This window comes from Lonchura striata, chromosome 1, assembly GCF_046129695.1.
Source record: "Lonchura striata isolate bLonStr1 chromosome 1, bLonStr1.mat, whole genome shotgun sequence".
NCBI lineage: Eukaryota > Metazoa > Chordata > Aves > Passeriformes > Estrildidae > Lonchura > Lonchura striata.
The window spans coordinates 33,191,096-33,210,327 of NC_134603.1; the positions used below are offsets into that span (position 1 = coordinate 33,191,096).

The 19,232-nt window shown below is 38.1% G+C and overlaps 1 protein-coding gene across 1 annotated transcript in view; it reads left to right on the plus strand.

The window, feature by feature from the left end:
- The window catches only part of EYA1 (EYA transcriptional coactivator and phosphatase 1), a 103,044-nt gene that overhangs the window by 11,949 nt on the left and 71,863 nt on the right, over nt 1-19,232 (plus strand). Inside the window, exons 2-4 of the mRNA XM_077783236.1 lie at nt 9,765-9,814; nt 11,230-11,357; nt 13,182-13,244. Coding sequence (XP_077639362.1) covers nt 9,765-9,814; nt 11,230-11,357; nt 13,182-13,244 — 241 coding nt within the window. The remainder of the gene's footprint in view (nt 1-9,764; nt 9,815-11,229; nt 11,358-13,181; nt 13,245-19,232) is intronic.

A 19,232-nucleotide genomic window follows, 5' to 3' on the forward strand; every position in this document is an offset into this window, starting at 1 on the left:
CTTCGAACTCTTTCTGTGGGCAGTCTCTGCATCTTTTGTGTCATAGCTGACTACTACTTCAGAATCATATGTAAGTTATGCATTCATTCAAAAAGTTAAAGCAGCATCTACTTAAGATTAATAAATATTACTATTTCCTATTTTTAATTATACTAAATGGTTCTGTAATTTGTACTGAAGTGATGGATTGAAAACAACTACAATTGCATGCAAACTAGAAAAACTAGCAAACTGGGACCAGCAGTTCATACGTGGTTTGGCTAAGGACAAACACAGCACATACCTTTTCTTATAACACATTGTACACAGACCTTAGTTCAATATGAATTTTATCCAATATATCTTGAAAGAATATAATTAAATTGTTCTTCTTAGGCACACTGTTTTTGGACATAGCACTTTAAATGGTTGATTTCTGCCTCTTTTTCCTGTTTCTATTTACCAAGGTCTTTCTGCTTTCGCTCACGTGAGTAGCATGAGACAATATGGGCTCCTGTCAAATGCTGCAAACTTCTGTTCCAGCCAGGGATGTCTCTAGGCAACAGCTGCTATGTGTAAGATAAAACTTGTATGGGAGGCATAGGAGGGAGGCATATTGCTGCTTCAGAGGGCTCTGACGTTGCACTGCAGTTGTTATGGGACGAGCCAGGTGGTGGCTCTCAGGAGCAATGGGATACATCTTTTGCTTTAGTGAAGTGTGGTCTTCCTAGGCCTATTTCTGATATTAAATATTTCAGTAGTATTTCCTACTTGGAGACAAACATATGAACATCCCCCTGTTCCATATCCATCTTATATCTAATTTTTCTTAATTACCAGAACATCTGTAATCGTGGCACCTAAGCGCCCAGTAAATGTTGTGTTCAAGATGGACCCATTTTACTTGTGCTAAAACAAGTGTGTGACACTGCATATGAAGTTAAAACTATATTGCATGAGTAATGGTTGTAATAATATACCCAGTAGCTTGTTGTGCATTTGATGTTATGTAATAGGCCCGGTCCTTTACTTCTTAGGACTCTTAAGATGCCAGCTGCATTAATGGGAATGCAGAATCAGGACGAATTTATGGCATGACGAAAACATATACAAATCCCACTGAAATCTCTGTTCCAAGCCCAGTGCTAGTGCAATTATGGTTTGAAAATGATGTTGGGTGCCAGTGACCAACAACCCACCCTGCACTGATTTGGTATGTAGTTACTGGGAAGAACAAACCCCAAAAGATAAGTAAATAAACCTCTTTTAAGTAGGTTTCAAATTCGTGCAGTACTCAGCTGTCATAATTAGATTACCTATTGAAATAAAAAGAACTGCACTCACTTAAACCAAATGAGGATCTGGTCCATGGTATCAGCTGTAGGATAAGTTCATAGGTTAGACCCTATCATGGGATAATGATATACACTGATCTGAAGTCCAATCTTCAGACATCAGATAAGGAACTTTAAGGCACTTTTTAATGGCTGTATAAACACAGAGGACCCTACTTTATCTCATATCCCCCATCTAGATCATTTATATGTCTTCAGGTCCCATACTGCCTACATGCCATACTACAGAAGAGATTAAAAATTCAAAGCTGATTCTTTTCTTGTAATGCATCGTCAACACTCTTTTTCTAATCATCTTATCCTCTGTGTAATTTATCCCATGTTTATTCTCACATCATCAAGCTCTGTACATGTGTGTGGGGATCTGTCTTACTTTAATTAAATACAAAGACTGGGCACACTTCTGAAGTTATTATTTAGATATAACTCCAAGTAGGGACTATAAACTAAACAACAATAAACCTGTTTTAGTCATCTTTGCATTTAAAATACTAAAATTTAATCATATATTTGTGCCATTTGGTTTTGGTTTTTCTTTTCAATAATGGAATGAAATAGATTTATTCTAAAATTTACATGCATCATTGAAGTCAGTCTTCTTTTTAAATAACTTTTTATTTTCATACCATCATTTAAATATCACTATTTTTGAGAAAGGGTTTCGAGTTACATTTTCCAGTGTTAGATTGTACCTCACATCAACAATATGATATTATTTGATTTATTCTAGAAAAAAATGAACTTCTGCTTGTTAAAGTGTGTGCCTGATATTATACTTTTAATAGATATAGCTCCTACAGTCAGTGAAGCAAGATGTATCTTTATATCAGACTGGGTAGGACTTTGTAAAAAATGATCTTATTAGCACTGGTAAAGAATTCAGTAGTAAGCATTTTCCAGAAGATCGTGTCTGTTCCAAAAAAGCACATAGTTCAGAATGATTGCATAGCCTTGTGCTTCAGGGTTTCAATGACTGTTACCTGACAAAACTGCGTAGCTCCATAATAAGTAACTTGTATTTCTTTCACAGTTTAATATAGAACACGATAAATAGTTTTCTTGGCGTGAGATGTGGTTTGTGACTCTGAAGAAGTGATGGGATTGTGTTTGTGCTGGCTACGCAGACGGGCCCAATCGAAAGCTGCTTATTTTGACCTGGGTTCCCATATATGGTGTGTGACTGTCCCGAGATCCCTTTTCTCCGCTAAACAAAATGAAATCCTAGGTGCATTTTCAGCTCGAGGTTGACTTGTAGCTTTGCAAACTGATCTGCTTTCCTGAAGTATTCCCAATGTACTTGCTACGAAATAATGTCTCACTTACTGGGATGTAGTAGCCAGAAGATATTTCTCCTCTAGAAGTATTGCTTTCACATTCACAGATTAGTTAATTGAAGGTAAGGATATATTAGCAGTGAATAACCATAGGTTTTTATAAAGAGAAAAAAAGTTCTGTTTCAATCTGTTTATACAGTATAAAGTTGGGGGGTTTGTTGATTTTTGGTTTTGTTTTGGTTTTTTAAAATTTAGTACTTTAGACCTGGCGTGGTTAAGACTTCTTTTTTGGTATTACAAATCGTTATGCTGTTTTCCTCATCATATTTGGATTATGCGCACTGAAAAACTGTAGAAAAATTAGTGCTACATGAAGTGAAAGATACTGTCTGCATAGTGGAAATACTCTGGAGAGTGCTGGTCAAATTTAGTTACTATGTATGTTATAATGTTTTTTAACATAATGTATGTATTTTTGAAAGAGTTTTTTTTCCTTTTTAAATTATGAGCAACTAAAAGTTCTGTAATAGAAAAGCCTTATAAACCCATTTCAGTTTAATGGCTTACTAATTAAATTACTTAATTACCTATTGATTGGTAAAAGCTAAGGTTACTTAATGCACAAATTTAACTCTATGTAACCATCTCGCCCTTCTTTGGAAACATTTATACGGTCTGTGGAAACAGCCTTTATACAGTTTCAAATTTTAAAACTTTAGTAAGTGATTAGTAATAATTAAAATACGAATTTAACTATATTTACAATTGTTTTTAGGCATGCATATATTTAATGGTTTAAGTAGTTTAAACCATTTTTAAAGTTCCAGATATTTTATTTAATAAATACCCTTAAATTGGAGGAGGCTAGCTAAATAGTTTTAGCAGACCCTTTCTTTACAAGGTTGCAAGAATCTCAGATATTTGAGAACAAATCTGTTACATATCCAATCAAAACGGCATGTCCAGACGTGCACGCTGGTTGTATGCTTAAGAGCCTCTATGAGTATCCCTATTTAGCCTCTCTCATTGATATAATGTTGGTGTAATTCCAGTTATTCTATTAGGACGGCTTTAGTTTAAACCCAGTTTAAAAGAGGGAATGCATCTATGGACAATTCGACTTTCTAAATGAGGAGGAACCCGAGGGATTTTCAGGAGTTTTTCTGGGGTGAGGCTGAGGAAGGTGCAAGGAAGGGGGGCCCTGTCGGCCGGGCAGGGGGCGGAGGGGGCGGCCGGGGGCCAGGGCCGCGCAGTTTCCGCGGCGGAGCGCGGCAGCCCCGGCCGCGTTTCGCCCGTGCAGGAGGGCTGACTTCAGACCGCGCAAGCCTCATTGCAGTTGTCGCTTTTAAACCAATAAGGTTGGGACAAGAGAATAGCTGCGGTTTGCATTACAAAAACAAAAACAAAACCCAAAGGGGAAAAGAAAAAAAAAAAAAAAAAAGAAGAAGGAAAAAAAAAAAAAAAAAAAGGCGAAGGGGAGTGAGAAGGAGAGCGGGCGCGGGAGCGGCGGCGTGCCCCCAGGCAGTGCCTGGGCAGACGCACACGGCTGAGCAAACAGACGGCGGGGCTGCCGGCAGCCTCCCTTGGCCGCGCTTTGTCTGCCCGGCCCGGCCCGGCGCGGCCCGGCCCCGGGGCGCTCCTGCCCCGCCGCGCCATGGGAGGCGCGGCCGCCGCGCTCTGACCGCGGAGCTGCGCCGGCACCGTGAGTACGGACGGGGCTCTGACAGCGGCCGCGGGGCGGGCGGACCGGGAGGGCAGCCCCGGGAACGGGGACCGCCGCCGCTGCCGAGGGGCGCGGGGTCCCGGGAGCGCGGAGCGGCAGCGGCGCTTTCCGCGCGTTCTGCCGCTCCGGAGGAGAGCGGCGCTCAATTATAAATCGCCGGGTGCAGCAGTTAATTTTGGCCGTGGTTCAGGCTGGGGTTTGTAGGCTTCCCACAAAACAGATGTTGGGAGGTTCTGTTTATTGTGATCAGCCAGGTTTGGGGATTCTCCTGTTTGATTTCCTCGAGTGCTAATGGTTCGGCAGATAGGAGTAGCGTGATGGGGAGATGTTAAATGGGGGGTGGAAATAGGCACGTACGGTACGAAACCAGCAGACCTTGCTGAAAGAGACATGAGAGCGTGAGAAAAATAATAAAAAAAATAAACTGGGAGGAAGAGTGCCTGACAGAGATTTTGACAGTGCTTTCTGAAGCAGGAAATCCTTTTGCTTAATATGTTTAAATTTTCCAAACACCAAGGAAAACATGCAGATCCCCATAGGAGAACTTTTCAAGATGACAGAATAAACATCTACACAATTCAAATATTTGACTTTTATTGACATTTTAGGTGGCTTATTCAGAACGGTGATCTTAGAACAAGGAAGTTAAAGACCTTCTGAAGTCTCCTTAAATTTACATCTTCCTTTTGAGCAACCAAGACCCACCAAACATTCTCTTGGTGTTTCAAACACCAAGAGGAAGGACTGCTCTTTACTGTGCAAGATTGATTTTGGAAAAATAAAGGTGTTAGTGCACATAAAAATGCTTCTTTGAAGGTGGTTGAGGTTTGGTGTGGTTTTTTCTTTCTTCTGTAAGCAAACATTCAAAACCGAGGTAAGCGGAAGAGATAAAAGCTTTCCGGGGAAAAAAAGATGATAATATGTTTCATATAGTTTGTTTAAATTTAAAAATGAGCACCGGGGGAAATTTGGAATAAGAAGTGGAAATGTGGTGTAGTGTATCATTGGAAGTTTTTAACATTAGCTACCATGTATAAAAATTATTTTATTTTCCAACCCATACTGAGATGGTTCACAAAGCATCTGCCAGAACACAGACTACTGTTTTGAGGTGTCAGATGGTATTTATATGGATACGCATTGGTAAAAGTACGTATATGCGTGTTTAAATACGTTACAGAATTTTAGGTATATAAACACCTACGCATACAGCGTTTTCATTTTGCTCACAAATCTATGACATGCAGTTTTTAGCCAAGCACCTCGCTGCTGTCAGAGTTTTCCCAAGGCCTGGAAGGGTCTGGAAATGAGCAGCCATCTCCTCTCAGCATTTCTGTGGAGTGACAGGCAGCTTGAGTCATGCTTCACCTTAGGAAAAAAAAAAGAATGAGTAATCATTTTGTTTGAATTGCAATAAGTATGAAATATTTCTCAGGAGCCAAAAACATCTTGGAAAATCAGAAAGACATTCTTGAATAGCTGGTCATAATAAAAGCATTGTCACATTGTAGTATTTCTTTCTTAAGGGGAAGAAAGTGTTGGGATTTCAAAATGTTTCATTCATGAGTGCATGAAATGAGCACACAGGACATCACTTTAGAAGAATTTAAACTGGCAATTAAAAATTTAATAGCTGCAATTACTTGCTTTTGCTTTAATAAGTAAAATTTGTCTTTGATGGGAATATCTAGTGAAAAATCCCAACCTCTTCCCTTGGAGCCCAGCAATATATGATTATTGGAAGAGTGAAAGTATTCCCAGGTTTCCTGGGCTGCCAGCAAGGTGCCTTTCTGCAGCCAATTCGCATTTTAGTTTTTTACCATTTTGGCTGTTGAAGCCATTATGTCGGTAGATACTGACTGCGTCGTTCTTCTAGGAAGGTAAAGAGTGCTGTTGGGAAAAAGGTCCCTTTCCCTCCCTCTCTCCCTCCACCCCTTCCTAAAAATGACAGATTTTTTTTTTTTTTTCCCCTAAGAAGGAACACCCTCGTTTGAAAACTGCCATTGTCTTTGAAATTTGCTTCTTTAAAGTAGAACTGTATTTTAAGAGAAAACGTGTGTCCTGACTATAGTTTTCTGGGTTAAATTCTTATTTTCACTTTGAAAATTTCTTTTCAGCTGGAAAAATGTTTTAAATTATAGCCATTAAAAAAAATTACTCCTAGCAAGCAAAAATACTGTGGAAAACCTGTAATTTAGACAAGTACCTACATTTTATTTGCTCTGTGCTGCTGAAATTTAGAATCTCTTCCCATTTACAGTTTACTTTTCACAGAACATTATTAACTTTTTGGCTTCATACATGATCTTCTGTCAGATGCTTTTGATTTGTAATTTAGCAAAGTATAATAAACAGTGCAAAAGTCATGAATTTTCCTCTGCATCCTGAGCTCTGTGGTAGGGAAAATGTGATAAAATGTGTACCTTAAGTCTTGTTTGATGATCTCTCAAAGCAAGTTTGCCTTCTGGAAATAATTTCTGGGGTTGAAGAGCATGGTATTAACAGATTTAATGTGGCTATTCAATGGATTGGTGGAGTACTATGTGAGGTTTAACAAAATGAGAGAGACAAATTGAACATCAACAAAACCTACATCTGTGAAGAATTATAAATTTAATTAGAAAAAAGGGCAAACTTAAAAGACCTCATTAACTAATCAGAATTTGATGTTACTGATTTAAGATTCTTAAATGGATGAATTTTAAGTAGCTTTGCTATCATTGTCCTTTTTTTCTCACCATGTACTGAATAGTACCCAATCTGCAGTCTGTATTAAGGAGAAAGATGTGAATGTTGCTGACAAAAATCAAATTATACAGAGTAATGTTTTTGAAGTCTTAAGAAGAACATGTATGCCATTTAGCCTATAAGGCATTTTTAGTTTAAGCAGAACACTGAGTATAAAGGGGGTGTGACAGCTCTTTTTTTTTTTTTTTTTTTTTTTTTAATGTGACCCATTTCTGTCTGGATAAGGCCAGGCATTTTAGTTTTGCCCCCTACTTTTTATTTGATATGTGAGTTATGTTGCCAAACTGCAATTATCCAGAAACCTGTTGACAAAATGGAAATATATGAGAGAAAGGAAAAGCACACACCACCCAGAAATGTTTTTATTCTATTAATTAACTGGTCGTCATAAGTGTGGTTCCTTACTACGTTGTAATTTTGTACTGCACATAAAAAACTGAAAGCATGTGAAGTGTAGCATTTTGTAAACTGTAACTAATTTCAGTCACATCTGTGTCTAATTGTTGTCTGCATTCGCATTCTTGAGAGTAGATTTATTTTTCCTGGACCACTCTGTGGGTTCAGCTGACCAGCCTAAGTGAGGATTAGTTGTTTTAAAGTTATTTTGATTAAAGAGTCATTTTTAAATTTGGTAACGTGCAACACATGGTTTAAATAATCCTTGAGACACAAAGGAATATATCTAAAGTATGTCTAATGAAAATGAAAATTGTGGATATGAACTTTCACAAATCACAGAGTGTTGGAGGACATTTAAGGTACATATTTAATTCATTGTGAATGAGCTGGTTATTTTTTTTGCCCTGTCACACAAATACATAAATGAGATCTTTCATGCTATGCACATACATGAACATGTATATATGTCTATAATGTATATATTTTCAAATGTACAGAAGTTGCTATTTTTGTAAAAATTTGGTACTTAAAATAGTGAGAATGACATTTTTTTAAAATTTGAATCAAGTATGAATAATTGTGCAGTTCATGTTGGAAAATATCGGTTAGTTAAAAAATCCATTTGAAAAAGAAAGTTTTTTCTATTATAAAAGATGGGTTTTTTAAGATCCTGTGCAAGAGGGAGTGAAGATAGCTCTGTAGGCAAACTTAGTTCTCACCTATAATTTTTTCCAGGTGTTTAGAAGTAACAGCAGAAGCATATCCTAAGGCACTCTGCAGCAGTTTCTGGGGTAAAGAACTAAGGGGGAAAAAAATTCTTAAACCAAAATGCACAGTTTTGACTCTATCTGCTAGTCTAGTTTGATTTGGCATGCAACGATGTATTGAAAAGCGTGTTATGCAGTACTTTAAGTACCCAGTTATAAAAAGATTGATGTTCTTCAGCATGCATTATTGCATGCTTCTTGACATCATTTGTAATGTTCTTCCTTGCCTGACTGCCCCTAGCAGTTGTTTACTCTTGCTAGTAGTAATTCTGTCTGTGATTAAAAATAACAAAAAAACCACCCTACAGACACATAAGTAGGATTTGCTCGGATGATTTTTATGGCACTTAAAATGCCTCATGTCCTATGTCTTTGCTCTGTGATCATTTAAGAGATGTCAGTTCAGGTTGAATGGAAACGCACAAGAAAGATCCTCACTGCAGACATTAAGAGGATATATACCTTGCCCAGAGAAGCTTTTAAGCTAACAGTGTCTAGGAGTGTATTTCCACCTGAATTTTATCACCTGAGAATTGTTACTGCCTAGAGTTTGTTAGTAAAGCACCAGCGTTTTTCTGGTGGAATATGAAAACTATTACTCACCTGAGTTATAAAAGGAACCACTTGAATGAACTAAAAAATTATTGGTGGCCTTTCCAGTGGAAAAAGATTCCTTTTCTTCATGAGCGACCTCAGAGGTAAATTCTACAGCTTCCTCCCATTTATTTTATCAGAAATCTCATTAGCACCTGTAATTTTTAGAAGTAAGACTACGCAATAACTTGTGGAGCTTTTATTTTAATTTGACCTGGCTGGAGATGGGCTTCTTTTAGAGGTGGTTCTGTAAGGCTGTGTGCTATATAGTGAAGGTCTTTACCATAGGTAGAATTGTTCCTTGTTATTCTCTACCTCTCCTCCCCGAAGAATACCATCAGCATCTCCAGCTTGCCTTTGGGGTGAGCTTGGCTTTTGGGTTCCCTGTGGGCCAGGCACGGAGGAAGGATGGCGAAGAGCAAAGGGAGAAGAAAACCAGTATGATGAGGGCAAGAATGTGCCAGGACCGAAGGAGAAGGGAGGGATGAGAGGAGGCGAGGATGCTGAGGGGCTCGGGCAGAGCAGCTGGCGCTGCCCTCGGCGGGCGGCGCGCCGGGGTTACCTTTGCGGGCAGGGCAGAGCCGGGCAGAGCCGAGCCGAGCCGGGCAGAGCCGGGCCGGGCCGGGCCGGGCCGGGCCGGGGGAGGAGTGAGCCCTCCGCAGCTGTCACGGGCCCCTGATGAATCACTATCCCGTCACTTGGCTGCCGGCCCCTGGCGCGGGAGGAGGGAGAGAGACCTGCCGGGGAAACAACAGTTGAGCCTTCAATTTAAAGACAATATGCCTTTCAGGGCCACCGCACCCTCCTCCTCTCCCTTTGGATTTAAAGGACAGAATTGTCATCCATAGTGATATCCTTTCTTTAAGTTAAGGCCTCATAGTAAACTGGAGTAATAGAAGCTTCTGTTTGTTTCCCTGGTTTACAGGTGCAGAAGTCCCAAACCAGTTCAGATGTTGCTGTTTCCTCAAGCTGCAGGTAAGAATTTGACCGAAAATTGTTAATTTTTTGCAAGCCTTCTATTGTTGGGGAATTTTTTAAACTTCAAGAGATAAGTAAAATATTTATTCTTGTTTCTCACATTAAGCAGATGAGTAAGTTCTGGAGCCTAGCCTTTACGTGTGTGCAACCGAGTCTGTAAACCGTGAGCACATAACTTTTCCACTGAATTGTTAGAGTTTGTATTTCATGTAGGCGTTTTGAACTCATTGCAGTATCATCCTCTTTTTGTGTAGAAGGTTTCAGGTAAAGAAATATTAAATGAAGAATCTATATTTAGAATCTGTGGTAAAATTTCAGTTAACATACAAAAGCTTCATACCTGAAATGACGCTCAGAATATTTATACCATTACTGCGGGAGTAATTTTATATATAATTTTAATAGTCTTTAAAAAAACCTAAGCATTTCTTTTAAACTGAAAAATTACTAGTTCAAATGCCTTGGAGGCACAGTAACCTATGAAGTTTCTATTAGGAGCAATTACTTAGAAATGAGTACATCAAATAACACTATCAAAAGTTTTAGGTATAAAGGAACAGAAGGATAGTGAACTTCAGTCATAAGCCCTAACACCAGCTAAGGGATATGTCATAGTGATGATGACTATTGGTCTGTTATTATAGGGCTATTGAAAGCACAAATCTTAAATATTCAGCTGCTTTTGTGCCGCTTGTAGGTTTAATTTTTGCTTTAGATGGGAATTGCTGTTTTCTCCTTTTGACTAAGCGACAGCTGCTGAGGTACAGCCGAGTGCTAAGGCACACTAACGCCTCTATGGACTTGCTGTATGTCGGTCAGATCCCTTTCCAATTGGGCACGCTTTATGTAATCCACAAAGCAAACAAGTGAGCAGACATAATAATGTTTTAATGCTGCATTTGTTTCAAAGGAAACAGAGGAACAATTAAGTAGTTTGCCAGAGTAAACACATACATCAGGAATATCTCATTCCCTGTCAGTAGATGATAGCTTTCCACAATTGCTTCAAGTGTTTTATTTGTTTTGGAGGCCCATTATATTGCCACTGAGTGGTAAATCTTGAAGAAGCAGAGTGTTAATTTGTTTTAAGCGAATATATGTCTTCATATGTTGGTGGTTCCATCTTTGTACATATTTTAAAAATATGAGATTACATCAATTTTGAAAGCGCCGTGCTTGGATCTAAGTTTTATTTAGTTACAAGCTGCGAAAATAATTCCGGTAGCTGGCCACTCATGTGTGGGGCTACAACATGAGTTAAGCACGGGAAAAGATCAAGTAGGGAAAAGTAGTTAATTTTTTACTAAGTGTTTCTGGGATGTTGATAAATAGCAGGCTGCATCTCATAAAGGCAGTTTCTCTGTAATTCATGTTGACTTATGTCACTAAAACAAGTTGCATCTTGTTTTCAGGTCTATGGAAATGCAGGATCTAGCCAGCCCACACAGACGACTAAGTGGTAGTAGTGAATCCCCCAGTGGTCCAAAACTTGATAACTCACATATAAATAATAATTCCATGACACCCAATGGCACAGAAGGTGAGCCAGACTTTTTTTTCCCATTTTTTTTAATTTCTTTTTTCTCCTTTTTTGCTTTGGTGTTCTTACATAATGTATTACTGTTTTAGGTGTTCTGTGTTTATTCATATGGTATATAAAGGCAATGCTCAATGTTTATCAGTAGTTACTATTATCAAGTTTCAGCAATAGTTTTCATGACAGGTTTTTGTTTCTTTCATGGAGTTAGAATGGACTAAGCAGGTAGTATGAGCAGAGCTTAAATTTAAAAAAAAAACAAGTCCAGAAACGGAAAAGGAAGTTTAATGATGAGAGAAAAGTAGTTGTTTACAATTGCCATAGTACAAAATGTAATTTTTCAGTCTTTTTTTACTATTTTGGTATTTCTTTATGTTCTCACTTTTTTTGTAACCTCCTAAGGCTTTGAGAATTTTGTCAAATAGGCTAATAAAACTAAGTGTTGAAAGTTCCTCAGGCTAGCTTGCTGCTCGGATGGAGTGGCCAAAATTCAAACAGGTGTAGTAATTCAATGGAGTAAACTGATACCTATTTCTCAAGAAGCAGTCAGGCAGTTGATAAGTTATGTTTGTTCTCAGTAGAATACTAACAACAGAACAACCTAACAGCTTTGCCAGTAATATAATACATCTATAATACATATAATAATACATATAATGAAATACAGAAGGGTTTGTGCAACAAGCAGCAAAAAATGCTCTTTCCTGTAGCATTTCTGTGTCAATAGTGGGAAAGATCATACATGATATTTAACTGGCTGTGTGAACAGAGACTTAATACATTACTAGAAAAGACAGTCATGGAGATTCAGTATTCAGGTCTTCAGTATAAATGCATAGGTAAACTGCTACAACTGTTGTAGCAAAGATATGCCTTTTTTTCCTAAGGACTGGGTTGTAGTAATGCTGTCAAACTCTTCAGGATTATGGACATGGATCACATTTTTTCAGGAAAGGCACATGTCAGTCAAACAGATGTTGCCCCCCCCTCAATTCCCCAAATATTTTTGTTATTCATTGTAATTGGAGTCCTTGGTAGTGGGGACAGTTTATAGGTTATCAGATTAACAGGGACTTGTGCCAGGCTTGTGTGTAATTTACTTTTTGCTATTGCTGTAAAAGTATTGCTTCAATCAAATATTAAGTACTTTGGAAAAAAAAAAAAAACAAAAAAACCAAAAAACTTTTTAAAGGATAAATAAAGTATTTACTGTGCTCATGGAGTTTAAGCATGAAAATATTTTCTGTCCGTAAATGAATCTTCTTCCTTTAAAATAGACAAGTATGTTATTCTATTTTTATATCATATTAACAAGTATATACCACTTTTGATACAGAATAAAATTGCCCTTTCAAATTAAAATTCCTCTAGCTCACAGAAGCCTTTATTGTAAACTTCATGAGCTTTTCTACTTTCTATATAACTTGAAGGTTCTTCATATAAAAAAAAAATAGAGGGTGTTCCTTGAAACACTGAAAGATGTTCATCATCTGACTTGAGTTTTTGTTTGACATGTAGTGCTGTGTGCATCCACTTTGAGAAATGCTTAATATTTCTTCATCAGGAAATTAGGTATATGCTATATCTATTAATGCACTGACCTCAGGTGGAAAATAATTTTGGAAATAATATCTCAGCTTCTAGGTAGGTATCAGAGTTTATTGAAGGAAGTCAATTAAACCATGGTAACTTATTTGTCTGACATTAGAACTTTCCAGTTTAAAAGAATATTGAGTGAATTCTACCCAGAAAGCTCTAACTTGCAATAGATGTTTGCCTCCTGAGATAAAGCCAAACGGTTTTCTTTTGTTTGCCCTTTTCCCTCAGGTGACATGACCCTCCTCAGCACTGCAGACTGGTTGCTCAGCCCTAGCACACAGAGCCCCACAGGTTTGGGTGCTGCAGTGGGCGCAGCAGGCGTGGGCACTCAGCATGCAATTTCGGATGTTGTTCCAAAAGTGTCCTGAGAGACAGCTTGTGCTTGGCGGTTCTGCTCTAAGCTCTCTAATTTGAAAAGTCCTGTCTCTGATTGCTCTTAAGTGACAAAGAAGGAAAAGTTTTTCAAAAAAACTAGCAGAATAATTTATTTCTGAATGAGATGTGTGCCAAGAGACAAAATTTACAAGTGAAGCAGATGCCTAAGATTCTGAAGGTGGAATTTCTACTGCTAATCTGTTTTCTCTTGAGAAAAGGTTTTGTTAGGATCCTTGAGCTGCTAAAGAGACTTAAGAAGGAGTGGAGTGAATGAAACAAAAGTTTCATTTTTTTTTTAATGAAGGATGAAGTAAAATTATTTTTTCTGGGATTCTTGAGGCAGAATCCTGCTGAGACATAAGTGGCTGATTGTAAGGATGTGGTTGTAAGGGCTTGCTGAACACCTCTTTCTAGATGCTGCAGTCTGGTTTGCTTGTTTGTTGCACATGGAGTGGGGATGTGGGTTGCTGAATCTTCACATGTCAAATGTAATATTTGAAACCAGCTTCTGGTCTACCATGGACACATTCTCACTAACATGAAATATCCTTCCTTCTCTATCATAAGAGGTCTTCATGTGGCCAAGAAGCTGGGCCTCTAGGTATTTGCATGTTATAAATATCTTGTAAAGATATGTTAAATTTGATTTGACTATGGGTGTGATTTTGACAGGTTTCCATACCCTGAAGCACAGGATATGTTCACTAAATGAGGGGAGGGGAAGAAGAAAGAAGAAAGAAAAAAAAATACATGTCCCAAAGTGAAATGGCTGCATTTCAAACAAATGTTCATTAATTCCTCTAAGGCTTATTTTCAGACTTGTCTTCTATTGATGTTTTTCTGCAAGAGGATGTGGTTGGAAGATAGCTCACTTTGTTAGCTAATATTTTTAGCTTCACACTTAGCTGAAAGTTTTCAAAGCACTGAATGGGGATTTAGTTGTACGATTGAGTCTGAATTTAATCTCTACATGCAGCTTATATATAATAACTCTTTGTGTGCTTAATCTCACCTTGAGAGAGTAAAATTCTTCTCTTGGCCAGGCAGCATGGTCTTCACTGATGAGGAAGTAACAAGGAAATTACAGACCTTGACCAGACAGAAATTTCCCAGGATCAAATGCAGAGGACTAAAATGTCTGGCTAAAGGCACCCAGAAAAATCAGGCCTAGTGTGCCAAGGTGATGCTGACTATATGAATACTACAGTATTTGAGGTTTTTGTGTTCTCTTTAAGTGTATTTATCGTAGCAGGCGCTGGACACTATAAAAATTATGGCCTTGTATAACTTGCCAAAGAAAACCTCTTAAAAAAATTATTGGAGCAGGGATCAAAATGTTCATAGTTTTGCCTTATCTCTAATCTTCCTTTGTCAGTGAATTGCCATGGTGGGTTGATACTGAAGGAGTTAAAGGAACAATAACAACAGAAGCTCATAAAATTGCCATTCATTAAGTTTTATCAGACAGCTGGTGGCTTTTCCAACACAGTGCCCACTTTGGTAGATACCCTTTAGAGGGGAAGGGCCGTGAGTAATCAGTAAACTTGAAAGGAGTAGGAAATGTGTTTTCCATGGCAGACAACTGCATCCAGTTTCTGCCTACGGTGATCTTTACTTTTATCTTAAGAATGTAAATCAAATCTGATGCATGGCATAGAGTGAGAAACAGAAGCCTGTGGCCCATCATGATGATGTTTTATGCAACTGGAATGGAAAAGAATAGATGAGGACTGGGAGAAGGAGCTCTTATTTTCTGAGCAACTACTCTTCATTCATTTAAGCAGTACAGACCTGCTACTGCCCTTTTATTTGAGTGTTTAAGGAGGAAGGAGGGAAGGCATTGTCATATCAAGTGGGAAGGGAAAATGGATAACAAATTGAAGATCAGATTTTCAAAGATACATAGGAAGGGAGGCTTCAAAGGGAGTTGGACATCAAAAATCCTTTGGAAAAAAATTATTCTCACTCTTTAAGTACCTGCTGCAACATGAGAATGAGATCTGACACAAAGGCAGTCAAAGCTCTCCACTACGAGACTATCTGATTTGTGGCCATTAAAAAGGTTGTTTTAAGTCTGGTGAACATAAATCCATCTTTGGGGGTTTCAAAAGGCAGCACTATGTGGTATGTTTGCTGTCAACTTGCAGTATTACAGAATGGAGAAAAAATGGTTCTCAGTATTTCCTAAAGTAATGGGGGAGTAAGATGTTAAAATCTATAGAGAGGGTAGATCTGGTTGTTGTTATGGCATGTGATGTAGATTTCTCAAAGTAAATTATATTTCTATAAATTATATTTCTTTAAATTCTAGCATGCTTTCTCACACTCCAAATAATCTTTCATTATTGCAATTAAGCAATTCACATTGGCAGTGAATGATTTTTAATTTATTCCTATTTTCTTTTAGATTTTTTGGTTTTTTGTGTGCTTTGGGATGCAAAATTGTGGTAGGTGATAATAATCAGACAAAAATATGCTTCTTCTGGTGATTCTAGTTGAATTCCAGTACCTTTTAATTACTCATTTCTGGAGTTCCTGCTAATTATGTATGCTGAAAGTTTTACACTTGTGTTTGCACTAAGGAGCTTGATGGTATGAAACTTGTAATTGATACCTCCATAATTAGACATCCTGAAATAATAGCATACTAAAGGTAGATGTAATATTTGCCTTCTAGTCAGGTACTAGCATCAAGAGCTGTGGATGCTGTTTCTCTACTTATCCCAGAAGAGTGCAAGAGAACCATTGTTTGGCCAGAGGCAAAACCTGCAGAGCTCCTGGGCTCCAGAAAGCAAGCTGGGGGTCTCTAGGGGCTAGTAAGAATCTCCCACCTGATGTCACTTCTGGAGGATAAAAATCAGGTGCAGCTTATTTATGTGAAGGCAAGGGGCTGACTTGGACTATCTTTTCTTTCCTCCTCTTCATCTTTTTTTTCCTTGCTGTGTTACACTGGCTTCCTTCCAGACTCTGTCTTACCTGTGCTTTTATTTTCCTGCTTCACCAAGAGTCTTTCTGTCCTGAGCACATGTAGCATAATGCTCCATTATTCCTCTTTCATAGGCACTTGGCCAGTGAAATTACTTGTCCACTTCTCTGCTGACTCAGTCGAGCAACTCCTGTTGCAAGGTCCTGGGGAGGAGACTGGCTAATAAATATTTATTTACTTACTGTCTTTTCTATATGTATGTGCATCCATTTTTGAAAGAGTCTCTATTTCAGTTTCCTTGGTGAGTCTTTCCTTTAAGAAAGGACCTCCTTAAATGAGAAGTTAATAGCAATACTGGTTCCCACGGGCATTTGGGGTAAACAAAATACTCCAAATGACAAATTACTTAAAAAAAAAAAAAAGGAAAATCTTAGAAACACCATTATTTTAATAACATTTATTTTGAAAGCTTCTCATATAGATGTTCACAACACATGCTGTTTCAGACAGTGGATGAAGCGTGGTAGTGTGAGAGCACCCTCTGAGTGTTTCCAAGGACCCCAGAACTCCACCTGCACAGTGATTGTGCACAGGCTGTGGGGTTTCAAGGGCCTGTGAGGATGTCCACTTCTTTTCTCAAAACTAGCCAACAACACATCATTCTAGGGGTGGTGTCTTTCCTGTGGGACCAGCCTGTTATGCACGTGTGTGTACCATTGTGTGATTCCATACAAAAATGTCATATGAAGTGTCGTATGGCCAGTAATACAGATGAGAAGGAAATCCAGGCCCAGCTGCCACTGTGCACCTGCAGAAGGTACAGAAGTAGAACATCTCGGTCAAAGATCACACCTTAATAGGGTAGTATTTGAAGAGCCTTAGCAACTTCAGACTTGTGGCTTGATGATTTAGCATTTGTACCTTACAATCTTCTGATGGATTTTGCCAGGTAGATAAAAAAGCATGGAACTTGGTTGCACTTTTGGGTTAGCTGAGTCCTTTGACCCCTGGTCAGTGAGTGAACCTGTGTCACCATGTTCGATGAAACATGGTGACAGGAGCTAGGGAATTTGCTGCTGCTGGTGCTAGCTGGAGGGGAACAGAAGCTACCACTTGTCTCTTTGTCCAGGTGAATTTGGCTTTAAGTCTGTCAGTCCTGGAGCTCAGACACTGGCCAAATGTAGAACATATGGGTTCCCATTTATGAAAAGTCCCACCTGCTTTGTCATTGTGCTTCTGTCTTCATGAGATAGTCTTGTGTATCTTGTACACCTAAGTGGCAGAGCAGGTTTGACTTCTCCATGCTGCTCTCTTGTTCACATGTAGACCTCCATATTCCCAGAAGGTAGTGAAGACAACCTTCTTTTCCTATAATGACTGGGCCTGTGATGACCTGTGGTCATTTTGTCTGGCTTTGGTTAAAGTATATGAATACTGTTTGGGTACACTGCAAGTTGTTAAACATGTGCATAGTCAGATTCCCAACTGAAAAGAGGAAAGTATAAAAGGAAATATGATAGTCCATGACACTTGTAAAAGGATTGGCTTGGGATACATGCTGCCTCCATTTGCAGGAGAGAGATACAAACATTTGGTATAATATGAGCGTTAAAGGATAAGAGCCTTAGTTTGACTCAAATGCTCTCATCTCCCAGTTGCAGTGAATTTTAACCCATAACTGTACTTGTCAGATAAATATCTAAGTTGAATCTTCCTTAGCAGCTACAAATACTTTCCACCTTTGTCTCTATCCATATGTTTTTGAATTTTCTTTCTGATTTTGCACTGTAGCAATGACACCATTTCTTTGTAAATTTAAGGTTTTTATTGCTAGATGAGGAGATACAAGGATGTTAAAGCTCTTTAAACTGAAATTCATAACATAAGAGGAAGATGAGGGTCTTGGGGGTGTATGTGGTAAAACCTAAGTGTTAATCACAGGCCAATTATTGGAGGAGTTTTGAAGCCTCTCACATCAGAGGAGGGGAAAGCAGGGAACAGTCTGGGCTTGAACTAGAATGTGCTGCTTTGTGCAGGGACTTTTTTTTGAAAACCATACAAAAATTTAGGCTGGAAATTACCTTCTGGTAGTTTCCAGGCAATGAGATTCAGGGAGAGTTATCTTCTTTGAGGAGCACTAACAAGTAAGTTTATCAGGCTTCATGGTCAGAAGCTGATGAATTGATAATCTGTTTTAGAAAGAGACAATAATATCTGGGATATGAATTAGTATAATTGAGTAGTAATCTGTGACCTTTCTATAATTGCAAGATTCTTCACTACAAACAAAGGGCTGTTTGAATAAAATAATCAAAAATATAATCAGTTTAATGATTCAAGGTAGAATTTTTGTCTTGTTATTAGAAAAAATTATCTTTATGTTCTAGGTGAACTTTGGGCTTCTATAGTGAGTACAGAAATAGGACGATGTCAAGCAAAACAGTGTGTGAATAGCAACTGATTATACATAAAGTACTTTATCAAGATTTACATGGTGTTTAGTTACTACTATTATTTGAAGATGCCAGCCAAAACAGGGCAAGAGATTGTATTTTTATGTATGTCTATAAACAAACTACCACACTTTGTTGAGTCTTATAGCCCATGAACACAGAGAGCTGTCAGCCAAGAATAATTTATTTTTGCCCAATTTTTTGTAAATTGCAAAGAATATAGCATCGTAGTGTTAATTCAATCCTAAAACTGCAAAATTAAAACTTATTTTATACCTTTCAGGCATGTTTGCAATATTTTTATTCTAATTTAATATATATGGCATAGCTGTTAACAAAGATGAGTTCAGTAAAGCAAGTCTTATATGTATTTATTGTAATAAAAGCAATTTTAAAAAGATATTTTAAAATCTTTCTTTTTGCATGCTTGAAATCTTTATGAAGTATTCCTAGAATTTCTGTGCTAGGAGTAGCCAAATATTAGGTCTCAAAATCCATATTTAAAATAGCTAGCATCTCATTCCT